This window comes from Alligator mississippiensis, chromosome 6, assembly GCF_030867095.1.
Source record: "Alligator mississippiensis isolate rAllMis1 chromosome 6, rAllMis1, whole genome shotgun sequence".
In the NCBI taxonomy this organism is placed as follows: Eukaryota; Metazoa; Chordata; order Crocodylia; family Alligatoridae; genus Alligator; species Alligator mississippiensis.
In genome coordinates, this window is record NC_081829.1 from 82400790 (window position 1) to 82415993 (window position 15204).

General features: G+C 44.7%; 1 protein-coding gene across 8 annotated transcripts in view; it reads left to right on the forward strand.

Moving 5' to 3' along the window:
• The window catches only part of CTBP2 (C-terminal binding protein 2), a 263869-nt gene that overhangs the window by 230737 nt on the left and 17928 nt on the right, over positions 1 to 15204 (forward strand). For all 8 annotated transcript variants that reach the window (XM_019482851.2, XM_014611381.3, XM_014611382.3 and 5 more), the window contains one exon: positions 13419 to 13625. In XM_019482851.2, coding sequence (XP_019338396.1) covers positions 13419 to 13625 — 207 coding nt within the window. The remainder of the gene's footprint in view (positions 1 to 13418; positions 13626 to 15204) is intronic.

Here is a 15204-nt window from a genome sequence, read left to right on the forward strand (position 1 = left end):
GTGCATTAAAGGAAAGGTGGGATTAAAGGAAAAGCCATATTTTCCAGTAGGAACCCATAGGATGTTAATCAGAATGACCGACTGTGACCCGCACAGGTTCTGCACACAGACAGCTGCAGGATTAAGGATCAGCCAGGGGCAACTGAGCCCTAGTAATGTCAAACGGGAACGGGGGCAGCGATTAAGCTGACCTGCTTCACCGCCGGATACCATGAATACTTAAGTATCATAGATCATGCCCCTTGTCTTACAGTAGGTAACACATATGCAGAACCTAATGGATGCCAGGGAGGCTTCACACAGGCATAAATCCTCCCATACATTGTCAATAGCTGGGTCAAACCTGCAGGTATGAAGTAAGTGATGGTTAGTTTGATCCAGAAAGGATCACAGACAGCTTCAGGCTTGGATTCATAGCCTAGAGAAACAGAGAGTATGGCTCCTGGCACGTTACAGTTATGGCACAATTCGTGTGTTCATCGCATCATACATAATAATAGTACTACGTGTTCAGCCATTTTAGATCACTGTAGTGGCAAACCAGACACAAAGTCATTCCACAAAAAATGAGGGCTGCAGGGCAAGGCATTTAAAAATGCCAGGTTGCAGGGAGCTGCACTGAATTTGTGCTTTTTGACATCCTGGGGCAGAGGATGTCCAGGCTATAAGAGATGCTCCTCAGTCCAGGGGTCCCAGTGCCCTGGAGATTCTGAAAGCCACACTTGCAACTGAGCTGTCTCGGGTCTGGGCCAACAATCAGCTTGTTGGACCTGCTCTCAATGCTCCCAGATCTGAATCATAGAATCATAGAAGTAGGGTCGGAAGGGACCTTGTAGATCTTCAAGTCCTACCCCCTGCCTGGGCAGGAGGGAAACTGGGCTCAAGCGACCCCTGCCATGTAGGCATCAAGCCGCTTCTTAAAGACCCCCAGGGTAGGAGCCAGCACCACTTCCCTTGGAAGTTGGTTCCAGATCCTAGCCACCCTAACTGTGAAGTAGTTCCTACAGATGTCTAATCTGAACCTACTCTCCAACAACTTGTGGCTGTTATTTCTTGTTATCCCGGGGTGCGCTGGGGGAAACAAGGTCTCCCCCAAACCCTTCTGGTCCCCCCTAGTGAGTTTATAGACCGCCACCAAGTCCCCACTCAGCCTTCTCTTGTGAAGGCTGAACAGGTTCAGGTCCTGTAGCCTCTCATCGTAGGGTCTGCCCTGCTGTCTCCAGATCGTGTGGGTGGCCCTCCTCTGGACCCTCTCAGTGTTGTCCACATCCCTCTTCAAGTGGGGTGCCCAGAACTGGACACAGTACTCCAGCTGTGGCCTGACCAGTGTCGCATAGAAGGGGATGATCACCTCCTTGGCCCTACTTGAGATGCACCTGTGGATGCACGATAGGGTCCGGTTAGCCCTGCCGACCGTGACCTCACATTGTCGACCCATGTTCATCTTGGAGTCAATGATGACTCCAAGATCCCTTTCCGCCTCCATGCTCTCAAGAAGGGAGTTTCCCATCTTATAAGTGTGTTGCTGGTTACTACTGCCCAAGTGCAGCACCTTGCACTTCTCAGTATTGAAACGCATTCTGTTTTTGTTAGCCCACCCCTGCAACCTATCCAGGTCTTTCTGCAGTCTTTCCCTCCCTACTAGCGTGCCCACCTCACCCCAGATTTTGGTATCATCAGGGAATTTGAACAGGTTGCTTTTCACCCCGTTGTCTAAATCGCTGATAAAGAAATTGAACAGTGCGGGCCCAAGGACCGAGCCCTGGGGACTCCGCTGCCCACTTCCCCCCAGGTCGAATATGGCTGCCCACTTCCCCCCAGGTCGCATATGAATATACGCGTACAACCCTTCAGCCAATTAGCAATCCATCTGACCGTGTAGGCATCAATTCCACAGTCACCTAGTTTTTTAACGAGGATGGGGTGAGAGACAGTGTCAAAGGCCTTGCAGAAGTCCAGAAAGACTACATCCACGGCGACACCTGCATCCAATGCTTTTGTGACCTGATCGTAAAAGGCAATCAGGTAGGTCTGACATGACCTGCCCCTAATGAAACCGTGCTGATTGCCCCTGAGCATCACCCCTGATGCCGGCCCATCACAGATGTGCTCCTTGATGATCTTCTCAAACAGTTTCCCCAGGATTGAGGTAAGACTGACGGGCCTATAGTTGCCCGGGTCCTCCCTCCTCCCTTTCTTAAAGATGGGGGCCACATTGGCTATCTTCCAATCATCTGGCACCTGGCCCGAGCACCACGAGCGCTCGTAAAGCCATGCCAAGGGCTGGAATATTGGGAGGGGACTGGGATGGGATAGAGCCACCCACCACCTGATTTTCAGGATTGGACTTGGCACAGCTCAGCAATGGCATGATTGGAAGGAGTTTCATTCTCTATTTCCAAACATCATGTCTCCTGCCATGCACATCTGGCATGGGAAAAGGTATGCTGTTCAGGGTATGACAAAATTCCTCTGATCCCAATTGTACCATTGCTTGAAAGTCTGCCAAGAACTTCTTACCCATTTTCCAGGTTCCCATTGCCCAGTTGTGTTTCCCAAACTCAGATACTATCTTCTTTTTCCCTTGTTGCTCCAGTAAATTCTTCACCTGATACAAGTACTATAGACAATAGAAATAAAGAAACCCCTCCATCATGAGCACAGGAAATCATTGCTTATGTAAATTTGTTTTACTTTGGACTCTTCCTGCCCCACCCCACGACCATCTCTCAGCTTCGTTCACCTCTTGAACCTAGTTTTAGGTCTGGCTGTAGTCATGCAGTGAGCTCCCTACACAGCCCTGTGCCTTCACTTCATATTGGTGACTCCTTGAGCAGTGTTCATTGAAGTGCCAAGGCCTTGAACATTGTACACTGCTACATTCCTTTTAACTGTAAATGCCACAAAATTTTCAGACCCTCAATTTTAAGTAAAATATAAAACATAAAATAATGACACCATTACCAGGTTATAACCTCTGTGGTGCACCTCTTCTTTCCCCACCCCCCCTTTAAACTCAAGTTTAAAATCCAGGCCATTTTTAGACAAAATATTTGGTTTTTAAAAGTATGTCTTATTAAAAAAAAATACTGAGATCTGGTGTGTATCCGGTGCAGACCTTTTTAATACATCTTTATGTATTTTCTGCTACAATTAAGTCCTGCTCTTGACTGTAGGGGATAGAATAACTAGACCACTGCAATACAGATAACATACAATATTATAACAAGCACTTGCAAAAAAACAGCTTCAACTTGGCAGAGGTCCTTTAAGAAAATGACATGCAGTCAACTAGTCTCAGTCATGGGGAAATGGGTATAGAACTAGTGATCGGAGGAATTTCCCATGAATTGACGTTTAAGTTAGGATAGTTAGGTCAACTTTGCATGGTTCATTGGCTGCACACTCTCCCCCAAGCAGGATGTTGTTCAGGTAAGAATGGAGAAGGCCAGCAGTAGCCCTCCTACCCCTGTGTGATATCTCTTGGGACAAATCTCCCATCTCTATCTCGCACAGGCTGGAGAAAGCATCCAAAATGGTTTCTGATGCTTCTCCAGAACACATGCAGTTAGCCTGCCTAGTCAGCAAACCTGATTATTTATCCCATCAGTCCAGTGCGTCTGCAGTGCATCCAAAGACAACTACACTGAATTTTTGACTGACATGAGTGGAAATACTGCCAAAGCACTATAAACTCATGTAGGGAAAATTTTGGCTCTCCTTTTTTTTCTTTCCAGGATTTGTAGTATGAGTAGCTCTTGACTTTTAAGGGGTTAAATTACAAGATCCATTTGCCAAAAAGTTGATTATATATAAAGAGATACAACATTAACTTAAAAATCTCAGTTGTGACTGAACATTATATTTCCAGTAGTGTTCCAAGTGGCAGCTAACGTTACTGTAACCAAAGGAGATTAAGAAGAAAACATTTTCTGCATTTGAGTTGTTTGCTTTTCAGGTTTCCCTTTTCTTTCCTGTGGTCAGTTAGTTTCCCCCTGTGTTTGTCTGAGTCTTTCATCTAGCAGCAGAGGAATGAAAAACATTTTAACCATTGAGAAGTAAGATTTATAAAAGCACAGAAATTGGCAGGAGGCCTCCTGAAAAATGTGAGACCCAAAAATGATTTTTACTTTTTAAAATTTTTCAGTTGTGTACATTTAAAGCTGTCAGTCTCCCTTTAAAAAAGAGAAAAAGGATTATCTGAGTGTGTTATTGTATCATTCTACCGCTTCGAAGAGCTCTGCTTGAATGTGCCAGTACACAAAGAACTTAAATATATGCTTAACTTTAATTATGTGCCTAAATCTCATCGGAGTAAGTGTGATGTTTAACTGCTTTGCTAAGAGGTTAAAATTAAGCACATACTTAAGTGCTTTACTGACTTGGAACCTTAATACGGTGGGTGTTGGGGAGACATTTTCAATTACCTTAATACTTTCCACTCTACACAGAGACATGTCACTTGAAAAAGGGACCTATAGTAACAAAGGAACAACTGTTTTCAAGATCTGAGGGTTAGAGTGAAAGTAAGGATATCAGCAAAGGGGTTTGAGACTTGTAACAAGACTGTAACACTTGCCCGTTGTCTCCCCAGTGGCAGCAGCAGCAGACGAATGCAGGTGGTGGGGGGGAAGCTGCAGGTAGAGGGGTTTTAACACCCTTTCACTAAGGGTAATACATCTACTGCTCCTATGTTTCCTGGATTTGGTATGTGTATGATCAGCATCAGAAGTTTTCCAGCCTTTCTCATGTGGCTGTTGGGAAGAAGACCATCTTAAGAGTTGTCAAAGGTGACAATTTAATTAGTCACAGTCCAATCAGTTACACCAGAAACCTTGAGACACATTTTTTACAGAACAATTTGCAGACAGTCGTAGTTTGAAAAAATAAATGTGAAATGCAGGGAAAATGTCTCTATAAAAATGTCTGTAAATATATAGCCGATCATTAGTTCCTTGGGAACATAATAAAGGTTATATAGGCTTTACAAAACCATTATAAATCAGTGCTTCACATCCAATTGTAATTAATATCCAGACTAAATACAAGTATTGCTAATGTGTCTGAAAGGAAGAGAGGCAAGGTAGAGATAGATGGATCATCATTTTGGACTGCATGCAATAAGACAGGATTTCCAGAGCGGTAAGCTGCAAGACCTTTGTGCCCCATCCCGGGCAGGTCATTGGAGGCTTAAACCCCTTATCATTAAGAGCCTGGCTAGAAGCCGAGATACTTGACGCTAATTATTTCACTTGGCAGTAGTGGGGACAGCATATATATATGCAGATTTCTCAAGTCAGGTATCACCAATGTGTGTTTAGGGAGGTCCATGGTATTACAGAAAGACTAGTGAAGAGCCAGTATACTCATAAAAAGCTTATGCATCTCTGGTTTAATTGGTCTATAAGGTGCACCTCTACCCTGCCTTCTATATTTTAGTAGAGTTGCAGTTTGTTGTTATGCTCTGGGGAATATGCAGGAAGAAAGGTTTGTTAATACCTTTTATTGGACCACCTATATAGCTGAGAGAGGTGTCAGATAAGACATGCCATTCCTTAGGACTAGGAAAGAAGCAGATCTTGCCAACGCCAAATAGCAAGTAAAGCAATGGCTTTCGTTTAATTCCATTATGCAAATGAAAATAAGTCACTTAAAGAAGGAGAAGAGGGGAGTGAGTATAGCTGTGGAGAAAAAAAAGTTTATCAGAGGTAGCTACAAACTAAGCAAAGGGCAGGTGAAATAGATAAACCTAATTACATAAAAGAATAAGACTATTCAAAAGGGAAGAAAGTCATTATTACCTGTGGAGTATAGAGAGGTTAACAGTGAGAGCGGGTAAATTGTAACGAGCCATAAACAGAGAGATGTTGTTAACTATGTTAGCCTGAAATCAGGCAGGGTAAATATGCACCTCCTAGACTAACTAAATCAGAAATGTGTAGCATATACTTTTATAGGGACTGGGCTTACTTCATCCAGTGCTGGGCCATCTGATCAGATCAGATGTGCCTTCTCATAGACCCATAAAACCATTGCTTGTATCCATGGTTCTTGGTGTCCAATATCATGATTTTTTGTTCCCAGGCCCATCTTCTGAAGTTACGTTCTGGAGTACAAGGACTGGGGGGGGCAGAGAGAGAGCAGTGATTCTGTGAAAACAGTTCTGCTGGTAACCAGGTGTTTCTACCCTTTCCCATTTTTCTGTGGGAGTTCATTCAGGAGCAAAGTGGTTATTCAGTTTCCACAAGGGCATTTGGTGCATGAGATGAAATATGTGACATTCTGTTATCGACATGTATCGGTCCCATGGGTTCTGGTGGTTTCATTGCAGAGTGTGTTCATTGTGGTGGTGGTGGTGGTGATAGAGATGTGTTTTGCACTAGTTGTTTAGGCAGGGTCTTGTTCTGCTTGGTGTTCATTGATCAGTGGAAAGTTTACTTCTCTGATGGTGAGTTGGCTAAGGTTGGAAAATAGTTTGGCACCCAGGAGCAAGGGGTAGGGATTTTTTTTTTCAATACTAACCCTCACTGGAACCCAGAAGAGAGGTCATGGAATAATTGCAACCGATACCTGAAGAAGACCAAACCTTGAGAGAGATATTTGTTACTGGATGAACTGTAGAGTCAGGACAGCTGTTAGACAAACTTTTGGGGACAAAGTGCCATTTCTTATATCTGAGAAAGGAGCAGATACAGCCTACCAGCGGTTCCCAAACTATGGGTTGCGACCCCAAATGGGGTTGCAACATCAGCAGATGGGGTCGTAGGGTTGGGAGACTGTGGGTTGGGAATGAGAGGCCATGCTGAGGATATGGGGCCATGAATGAAGCACTGGCCTAAGCTGTACTCAAGCTATGTCAGGATAGCTATTTTGGCAGAACTCCCTAATGGAAATGCAGCATATGTCAGCCAAAAGGGGTTTTCTGCTGGCCTAGTTACATTACCTCCCTGAACAGCAGTAGCAAAACCCTCTTCTGTGAGCAAAGGTGTGGCCAGACCGAGGTTGTGTGGTGTTTACACACAGCCGTGCTCTGACAAAGCTTTCTGGTGCAGACTGGGCCTTTGAAGATAAAACCACAAACCACAGAGCTGGGCTGATGAGAAGGAGCAGCCAAGAGCAGGGAGTGTGACTCCTCCACTACCAGACCAGGTCATGCGAAGCACTCTGCCGTGTCAGTGTTTGTAGCTGAAGATGTGACCCTGGAAGAATCAAGACAGTTACCTGTAAAGAGGCGCCTCTTAGTTGCCAGTAAAGAGCCCAGTGCTGCCCCTGAAAGAGGTCTGCTCCTCTTTTCCCTCGCTGGGACATCCATTCCTGCCTTCTGGAGCAACACCTCTCCTCTTGGTGCTGAATCCCATTCTTATCAGGACTGGCCAGCCATACCCCTATAGCATATTACCATGGGCCTATTGGGTCCACCATCCCAGGCCTCTTGAAGTTGGAGGATGAGATCACTCTTCCTAACCGTTGCTTTCATTGCGCCCAATGCCCTAGGCTGGAACCAAAGGCTTGTTCTCTCCCAGGGCAGACTCCACCTCCCTAAGCCATACAGCCTCTGGCTCGTTCTCTTCTTCCTGGCCCCACATCTCTCTCTTGGCTGCCCAGGGGTGCTGGGGCACTGTCACCTCAGCACGGTGTGTCACTCCACTTCAAGCCCTCGTGGTCAGATACGTCCTTTCACCGTAGTTCTGAGCTCTCGTCTTAAGGTAGACTTACAAATTTGCATAAAACAGCGAGTTAACCTCCTAATTTTTTAAGTTATTCTCCACACCAGTATTAAACTTTTCAGATTGAATCCCCACTTCATTACTGGATCATCTTAGTGAAGGGCCCAAGCCATCTTGTCATAGAGAGTCTCTAAGTGGATCATGCAGCATATCTCTGTCTGTTATCAAGTGGCTGCTGAACCTCTGCTTCCAAATGTCAAGTCCCACTCCACCAAGGCACAGGCAGCCTGCTTCAGATCAGTAACACAACCGTGTGGAGCAATCCACTGATTTGTATAAATGTTACGCTGTTGAAATGGCTGCTGGGTCTGATGCCAACTTCAGGAGAGCAGTACTTCAGTCTCTTTTTCACTCGTGCAGCTGATACTCCTCATTCCCCCAGTCCTGAGAATTGACAGGTATAGGCGCCTGGTATCTGAAGTGGAGGCCACACTGATGTGCGCTTGCAGTAGAAGGAAGTTACTATCCCTGTTGTAACTAGAGTTTGTCGAGGTGTCGACGCCATGGCAATTGACATTTGGCAGCAGCCCTGTAGTGTGGAGACTAAACCTGGACCTGCTCTAGGGAAGAGATGGAGCTTCTTGAAGGCTGGTCTGAGATTATGTTATAAATCCATCAGGAAGTGAGGACTCCCAGAAACATCTGTACCTTCTACTCCAAGTCCATGGTGCATTTTTGACCCCTCAGACCCTACCATAATAGATAGCAACATATGTATTTTAAAAAACCCAAACCTACCAAAACAGGACAGTTCATTATATGTTGTTTTCCCTCTGGGAGGATGAGAAGACCAAGAAGATGTGACAGACATTAGACATAGCTCGTAATGTTCTGTTGGAAGGTGTTCAACACCATGCTATATATAACAGAATAGCAGAACACAAACCTCTTTGCTGTTCAAGCTAATGGCCTCTTCCTTTTGAATGACAGCTTGGAGAATTAAAGTTATTTCTGTGCCAAAACAAAGTCTTTCTATTGTGAAGGGCTCTTGCTTTAGTTCACAGATGAGAATGATCAGATTCAGACAGGAGACAAACACGATTTCTTCTTTGCTCGAATTTAAGGCATTTCCTTTCTAGATATTTTGGAAGTATTGAGCCAGTTTCAGTTATGTGAGTTTGATCAATGTTCATCACGTCTAATATTTCTGTCATTTTCTGGTTTCAGTTATCTCCTCCCTACCAAAGATCAACCAGGTGGTAGGATACAGTTGCACCTTATAGACTGATTCAGAGATGCATAAGCTTTCGTAAGCAACCACTCACTTCATCTTAATTGGGTCTCTACTCTTAATTGCAATCTCACTAATTTTTACATGGAGCAAACCTCTTGGGGCAAGGTTGTGATGAGACAGACAGGTCTGGTATAGAGTCATCAGAGTCCCTTGATCCTTTTCAGTATGGCCCTTTGAGAATGGCATAGAGACTGCAGTAATCCCATTGCATAGGGCTATTTCCTATTGATGGCATTTTTATTGTATGAAAAATGAATTTAACAGACAGTTTAACATACGTTGACTTTTTTGATGCCGTTGTTGACCCTCCGCTGAGAGTTAGCATGCGTCGAGGCCTTGCACACCAGCCTCCCAGTGAAGAAGTCCATGTCACACTGTGGGTATATTCGGTATATAACTTGTTTAATTTATACATATACATCAGCCCTGGGACAAGTGTGGTCAACAGCATGCAGCCAGACTGTTCTGCCACAAATCTCTGTCCAACACCAGTGCCTGTTTCCTAGGGAACAATTGTCTTCTTAAGCAATCAAAAGCTAAAGGGAAGAGCAAACAGCTGCTTCTTGCACAATTCCTCCTTTCCCAAAACTGCCTCTCTATAGATCCTTCCATTATGCCAGACTAACCATGACCTGCACATCTTCCTGGGAGCAAAACTTCCTCTCATATGCCAAAAAAAAAATTTTGGAAGATTACATGTAACAGTGCCACCTGGTGTCTGAGAACAATAATACTGCCGTAGCAATAGTACAGCCTTCTTAACTAGGTTGAAGAGTCGTCATATATATTATCCTTTTTGTGTGGTACAGAGATTTTTAGATGTAGGAAGTAGCAGCATAAATTGTTTTACCACTAATGGATACCATTAGCATATAAAATCAAACTGATCTTTATGCACTGCCAGATGTATGCAGCTCTTTCATGTTTGCTGATGGGCTGGTGTTAACATGATTCATTGGTTCAAAATGCTGTATTGTAAATCTTAATAAAACTAAGAAACACAAGGTCTTTGGAACAGTCATTTTGAATTAGACACTTGGCTAAAGCATTTATCTGCAAAATGTTTTTATTCAGCTGTGAGCTGTTGACATGCTGCTCACAGTTTGACTCTGCTATCCAGTGTGTTTGCAGACTGATTAGCTTTTTGCTGGTTTTTCTCTTACAAGTAAACAAAATCTGCCTGATTATTTACATTTGAAGACCTTTCTTTAACTTCATATTGCATGCCAAGGGAGTCCCTGCTTCTTCCCCACCCATGCCATGCCCCCTACTCTGCCTGACCATACAAAGTATATTTTGATCATGACTTCCAACCTCACCAAACTTCCTGTCTACCAGACTGTTGTCATTCCTACCCTGTTGCATGGATGTGAAATTTGGATGACATATCAGAAACACCTGAAAGCGTTGGAACGTTACCATTAGTAATGTCTCCAGAAAGTCCTCCAAACCAGCCGGAAGGATTGAAGAATGAACACTAGTGTTCTGGTCAAACACCACTAGCATTGAAACTAAGTTTATACAGCACCAGCACCATTGGACAACCCATGTCATAAGGATGCCTGACAACTAGCTCCTAAAACGGGTCTTTATAATCCCATTCACCAATGGTCGCCACTCTAGAGAGGAGCAAAAGAAAAGTTTCAAGGATACCTTGAAGACCAGTCTGAAGACATGTGATATTAACAGCAATACCTGGGAGAGTTAAGCACTGACTCATCCCCAACGGCATCTTGATGTCAACAACAAGCCACCAATAATTTTGAGCAAATTCATCTCACTATGGGAACAGATAGACAAGAGAGAAGAGGAAAGAGCTGTGACCCAACATCACTAGGATCTACTCCTTCCTTCTGGAGCTGTTTGCTGTATCTTCAGTTGAACATGCAGATCTTGGATTGGCCTCCTCAGTTACAGACTCACCAATGACTTCCCTATTTACTAGAACACTCATCCTTGTAGCAAGGGACTGCCGCCACCACTGGGTATACAGTGGGTGTAACAGCTTTTATATTAATTGCAGTTACACACATGTGCTGGGGGCTGATGGACCCATAAATGCCTCCTGGACCAATCTACAACTCACTGAAGTCAGCAGAAAGGCTCCGATTACTTCAGTGAGATTTGGAGACTTAGACTGTCATACAAACACTGAAGTTGATGCCTCGGTGATCTTTGCATGCGTGTCTCCATACTGTAGTACTGCATATTATATTGTGCTAGTGCAAAATATTCTGATTAGACAAACTCTGGGCCTCTGCAATGCATGTTGGTGCTTAATATTCCTGTTAGTTTTGGGAAGCTATTTCAGTCCATTCTGTGGGGTTTTAAAAGTTGCATCCGGTACTCTGAAGCTAGGCACAGCATGATGCATAACATTGGACCTGAGGAGTTTGGAAAGCACATTAATGAAGAGTTTGTCTTTAAAGCCCAGAGCCCTCCCAGCCATCTGGTTAATTGAACTGTACCAGAACAATCAGGACAGATTTTCAGGGGCTTTCAAAGGGCTGAAATGTGCCGAACTGATCGCTAGGATCCTGATAGTACAGGATTCAGTCCTGGAGCTGGCATTGGTTCATTTTGTATCAAACCAGTTTACATTTCTTGCGTAGAGATAAGTTGGAGCAGATGTCTTCAGGCCATATAGCAATACTTCTGTGGCCCAGGTCATGTACACTAGGCGTCATTTGCTGAAGAGTTTACAGTCTGACATTGAACTATGCTAAAAAAAAGAAAGCAAGTGTTTCTGTACCTCATTCACACTCTTATCCAGTGTGTAGTTTAAACTATGTTTAAAGGAGGAAAAAAACCCCCAAGTTTCCCTGTCTGCAAACAGTTTGGAATAGCCAGTCCAAGAGGAGGTATGAACTGCTCTCGTTATCTTCTCAATGAGGCTTTTGCACTGAAATGTGGACGTGATCTAAAGATGTGCTGTGTGCCTCACCTCTTCCTAGGTGCCAACAGCACTGGTGGTCCATACCGAGCTGCCAAAACCTGCGGCTACTCCAGGACGGGTATGCATTCTCAACATAAACACATGCAGCATGTTGCAAGCACAGGGACTAAATGGAAACACCACAACTTCAGAGGGCATTTTAGCAGTTACATTGTTCATTTACATATTTAATTAAACACACAGTTTTTGTGACTTTGTTTTCCAGTGTTTTGCAGCTGTAAGTCTAGTGGTTTTTAACCATTTTCATATGTCCTCAAGATCACACCTAATGATGGGGGCTTGTTGAGCTGATGTATTCAGCAGCCTGCCCAGCTCTTTCTTGCTGCTCTTCCCTACTTGTTACCGTGCTTCTTGACCCCTGTGGGTCATTCCATGGCAGCTCTGTCCCTTCCCCCTCCATCCCTCCCACCTTCCCAATTTCTTTTCAGATACTGAGATGGATCCACCGAGGCAATATCTTAACTGCAGATAGCCCCTCTCAAACTAAGGGTGTTAAAGTGAAAATGAAATAAGTACTAAGCTACAGAGGGAATTAGCACAGACTGATGTATATTAGCAGCATGGAGGGACTTAGTTACTGCCTGAGTTGCTGTGCTAATGTGAGGCATTGCTGGTAGCCCCTGACATTGCAGCTGGCTTCAGTTAAGGGTTTTTTGATAGGTGAATGAGATGCAAGTAAAGACAACCAAGTGCAATGCCAGTTGTTAGGATTGATCCTTTTACTTGGGAGTAGGTGCATGGGTCCTTCCTGTATAGGTTAGTGGCAAGTGATTCTTCATGCAAGTGTTGCTCAGTAAGAACAGCAGCATCAGGCCCTTTGCATCAAAATGGGGCTCCCAAGATGGTAATTCTTCTTTCAGAACAAACAAGTGAAAGGAAAGTATTTATGAGAAGGAAGAAATTTGTCAAAAAAAATAAGTGACTTCAGTTTGTTCCATTTTTGTAAGCTTTTCTACAGATGGACTTCGCTAGGCATAGTTATTTTAGAATAGCTGCTCCTGAGTGACTGTGGGTAGACACTCTTATGCCAGAAAAAGACTGTGTAATTTAATCCAGTTTGAAATTGTATCCACACATGGAGATAATCAAGAATAGCTACTGCACTTGTAAATTCACACTCAGTCTTAATCCAAGCTAGCTTTAAAGTGTAGACAAGTCCAATATATAAATGGTGTTTTCTTACATATACTTTTTCTTAACCTGGCCTGCAGGGAGTAGCTGTACGTATGATGCAGGCAGCAGTTTAATTATAAGGCAGCATTTGCCATAACGTTCCCTTCACAATCATGGTATTTCTGAGCAGGTCCCTTTCAGCGGCAGGGTGGGAAATGGGCTACCAACAGCAGCAGGGAAAAAAAGTCTTTACACTAGGAGTTGTTCCAAGCCATTTCCAGGAGCATTATAAAACAAGCTTAGTTTCATTAGGGAGAGCCTGGGGATGCTGCTGGCACTGTGCATCGCTGAGACATGACTTTGTTTTTTCTTCTTCGTCTTCCCCTAGGGATTGCCGTCTGCAATATCCCATCAGCAGCTGTGGAAGAGACTGCTGACTCCACCATATGCCACGTCCTGAACCTCTACAGACGGAACACGTGGCTTTACCAGGCGTTGAGGGAAGGGACCCGCGTGCAGAGCGTGGAGCAGATAAGAGAAGTGGCCTCAGGAGCAGCTCGGATCAGAGGAGAAACTCTTGGCCTCATTGGATTTGGTATGTTGGCAAGAATGGCAGACAAAGCCCCACAGAAGCCTCTCATTTCTGGCAGAGTTGATCTCGAAGAAATGGCCATGAGGTTTTAGTTTGTTTGTATCAGGATAATTTGTCTTGCCATTTCTTTGGAAAGAAGCACTTTTCTTGGAGTAACTGCAGCCACAGTGGGAGGTCCATAGATTTAAATGCTTTTAAACTGACGCTGTACAAAAACTATGTCCCAAGACTTTGGGGGCAACGAGTTCCTTTCTTTATGAATAGCAAACCCAGCCTCCTCTATCAAGCTTTCAAAGGCAGCAAGAACAGTGGTGAGACGCTCCTCTCACTGGTAGCCCAGTGAAGCTCTCAGGCATTAGTCTTTCTCCCTGCAGTTTTTCCATGAGGATCCTTGCCTTTAAGACACTGAAATCTTCAATGCTCCCATCTTCAGAATACAAGGCTAGCAGGCTATAATCATCAAACTTACAGTTTCTCAAGCATCTGATCAATAGCGATTCCCTCAGAGACCATGGCCAGGCCACATGCAGGGCCAGGCTGTTGTTTTAAGTTTTACACCCACCCAAAGAATGTAACACTTGAATCAGCCATTGCTGAATATTGCCCCACATACGAATTAGTTGTTGCAAAAGCATCCCAAGGAAGGAATTGTACCCAGCTTCTGCTGTGTTCCAGGTTTACTCTTCTCAGAAATAATTTACTACTGGCCCTGCCCAAATTACAACTGCCCCCACAAAGGAACCCAGACCCACTGCAAGGATCATTGTCTCCTGGTGACTAGGCCACAAACACCTTTGCTCAATAGGTCCGCACCTCCCTTGGGTGATAGAACTAGCTCTTCAAGTAGGAACTCAACCCAGCAGTCCCATTTGAGGAGCAGATCCCAAACCTTGCTGATCAGTGCATTGGGGGGAAGGGAGGTGTGGGGAGGTAGTTCCTCACAGTGCTATTCCCTTCACCGCCCTCCTGCCTAGTGGACTATTCCAGCCCTGGTTAGGCAGCCATGCTGTCCACACAGTGCCAGGAGATTGTGTAGCATCTAAGGAAGGGGGAGCCTCAGAAGCTTGCTAAGCAGGGAGCTGCCTAAGCTTCAGGAGCAGAATGCAGTAGAGGGGCAAGTCATCAGTACCTAAGCGGCTGACTTGGCCAGCAAGTAACCCGCCACTGACCAAGCAGTTGCCTCCCCCTGCTCAGGTTGACCCCCTTCCTCCCCACAAGCACAGGTGAAGGTGACTGCCGCTGCAGGTCAGCGTACATGCTGCAGATGTGGAGATTTTGGGTCAGGTCCTTGCTGCAAAATCGGGGTGCACTGTATCTAGGTCTCCAGTATCAGGTGTCTAATATCAGGTCTCCACTGCCTTAACCACTAGAATCGTCTGCCAGGTGTGGGGGGTAGTGGAAGCATATGCAGAGACTGTCCCTTGGCTAGCTTCTGTGAGGGCTGTCTGACTTAGGCATACTCTCAACCTGCTGCCGGGTTTGGCCCAGACTGGTGACATGTGCCTAGTTAAGGAATCAGTTAGATAGTCCTCCAGTCATCACATTAGCTGTAGAGTGGCAGCTTTAGGAGATCTAAGCAATC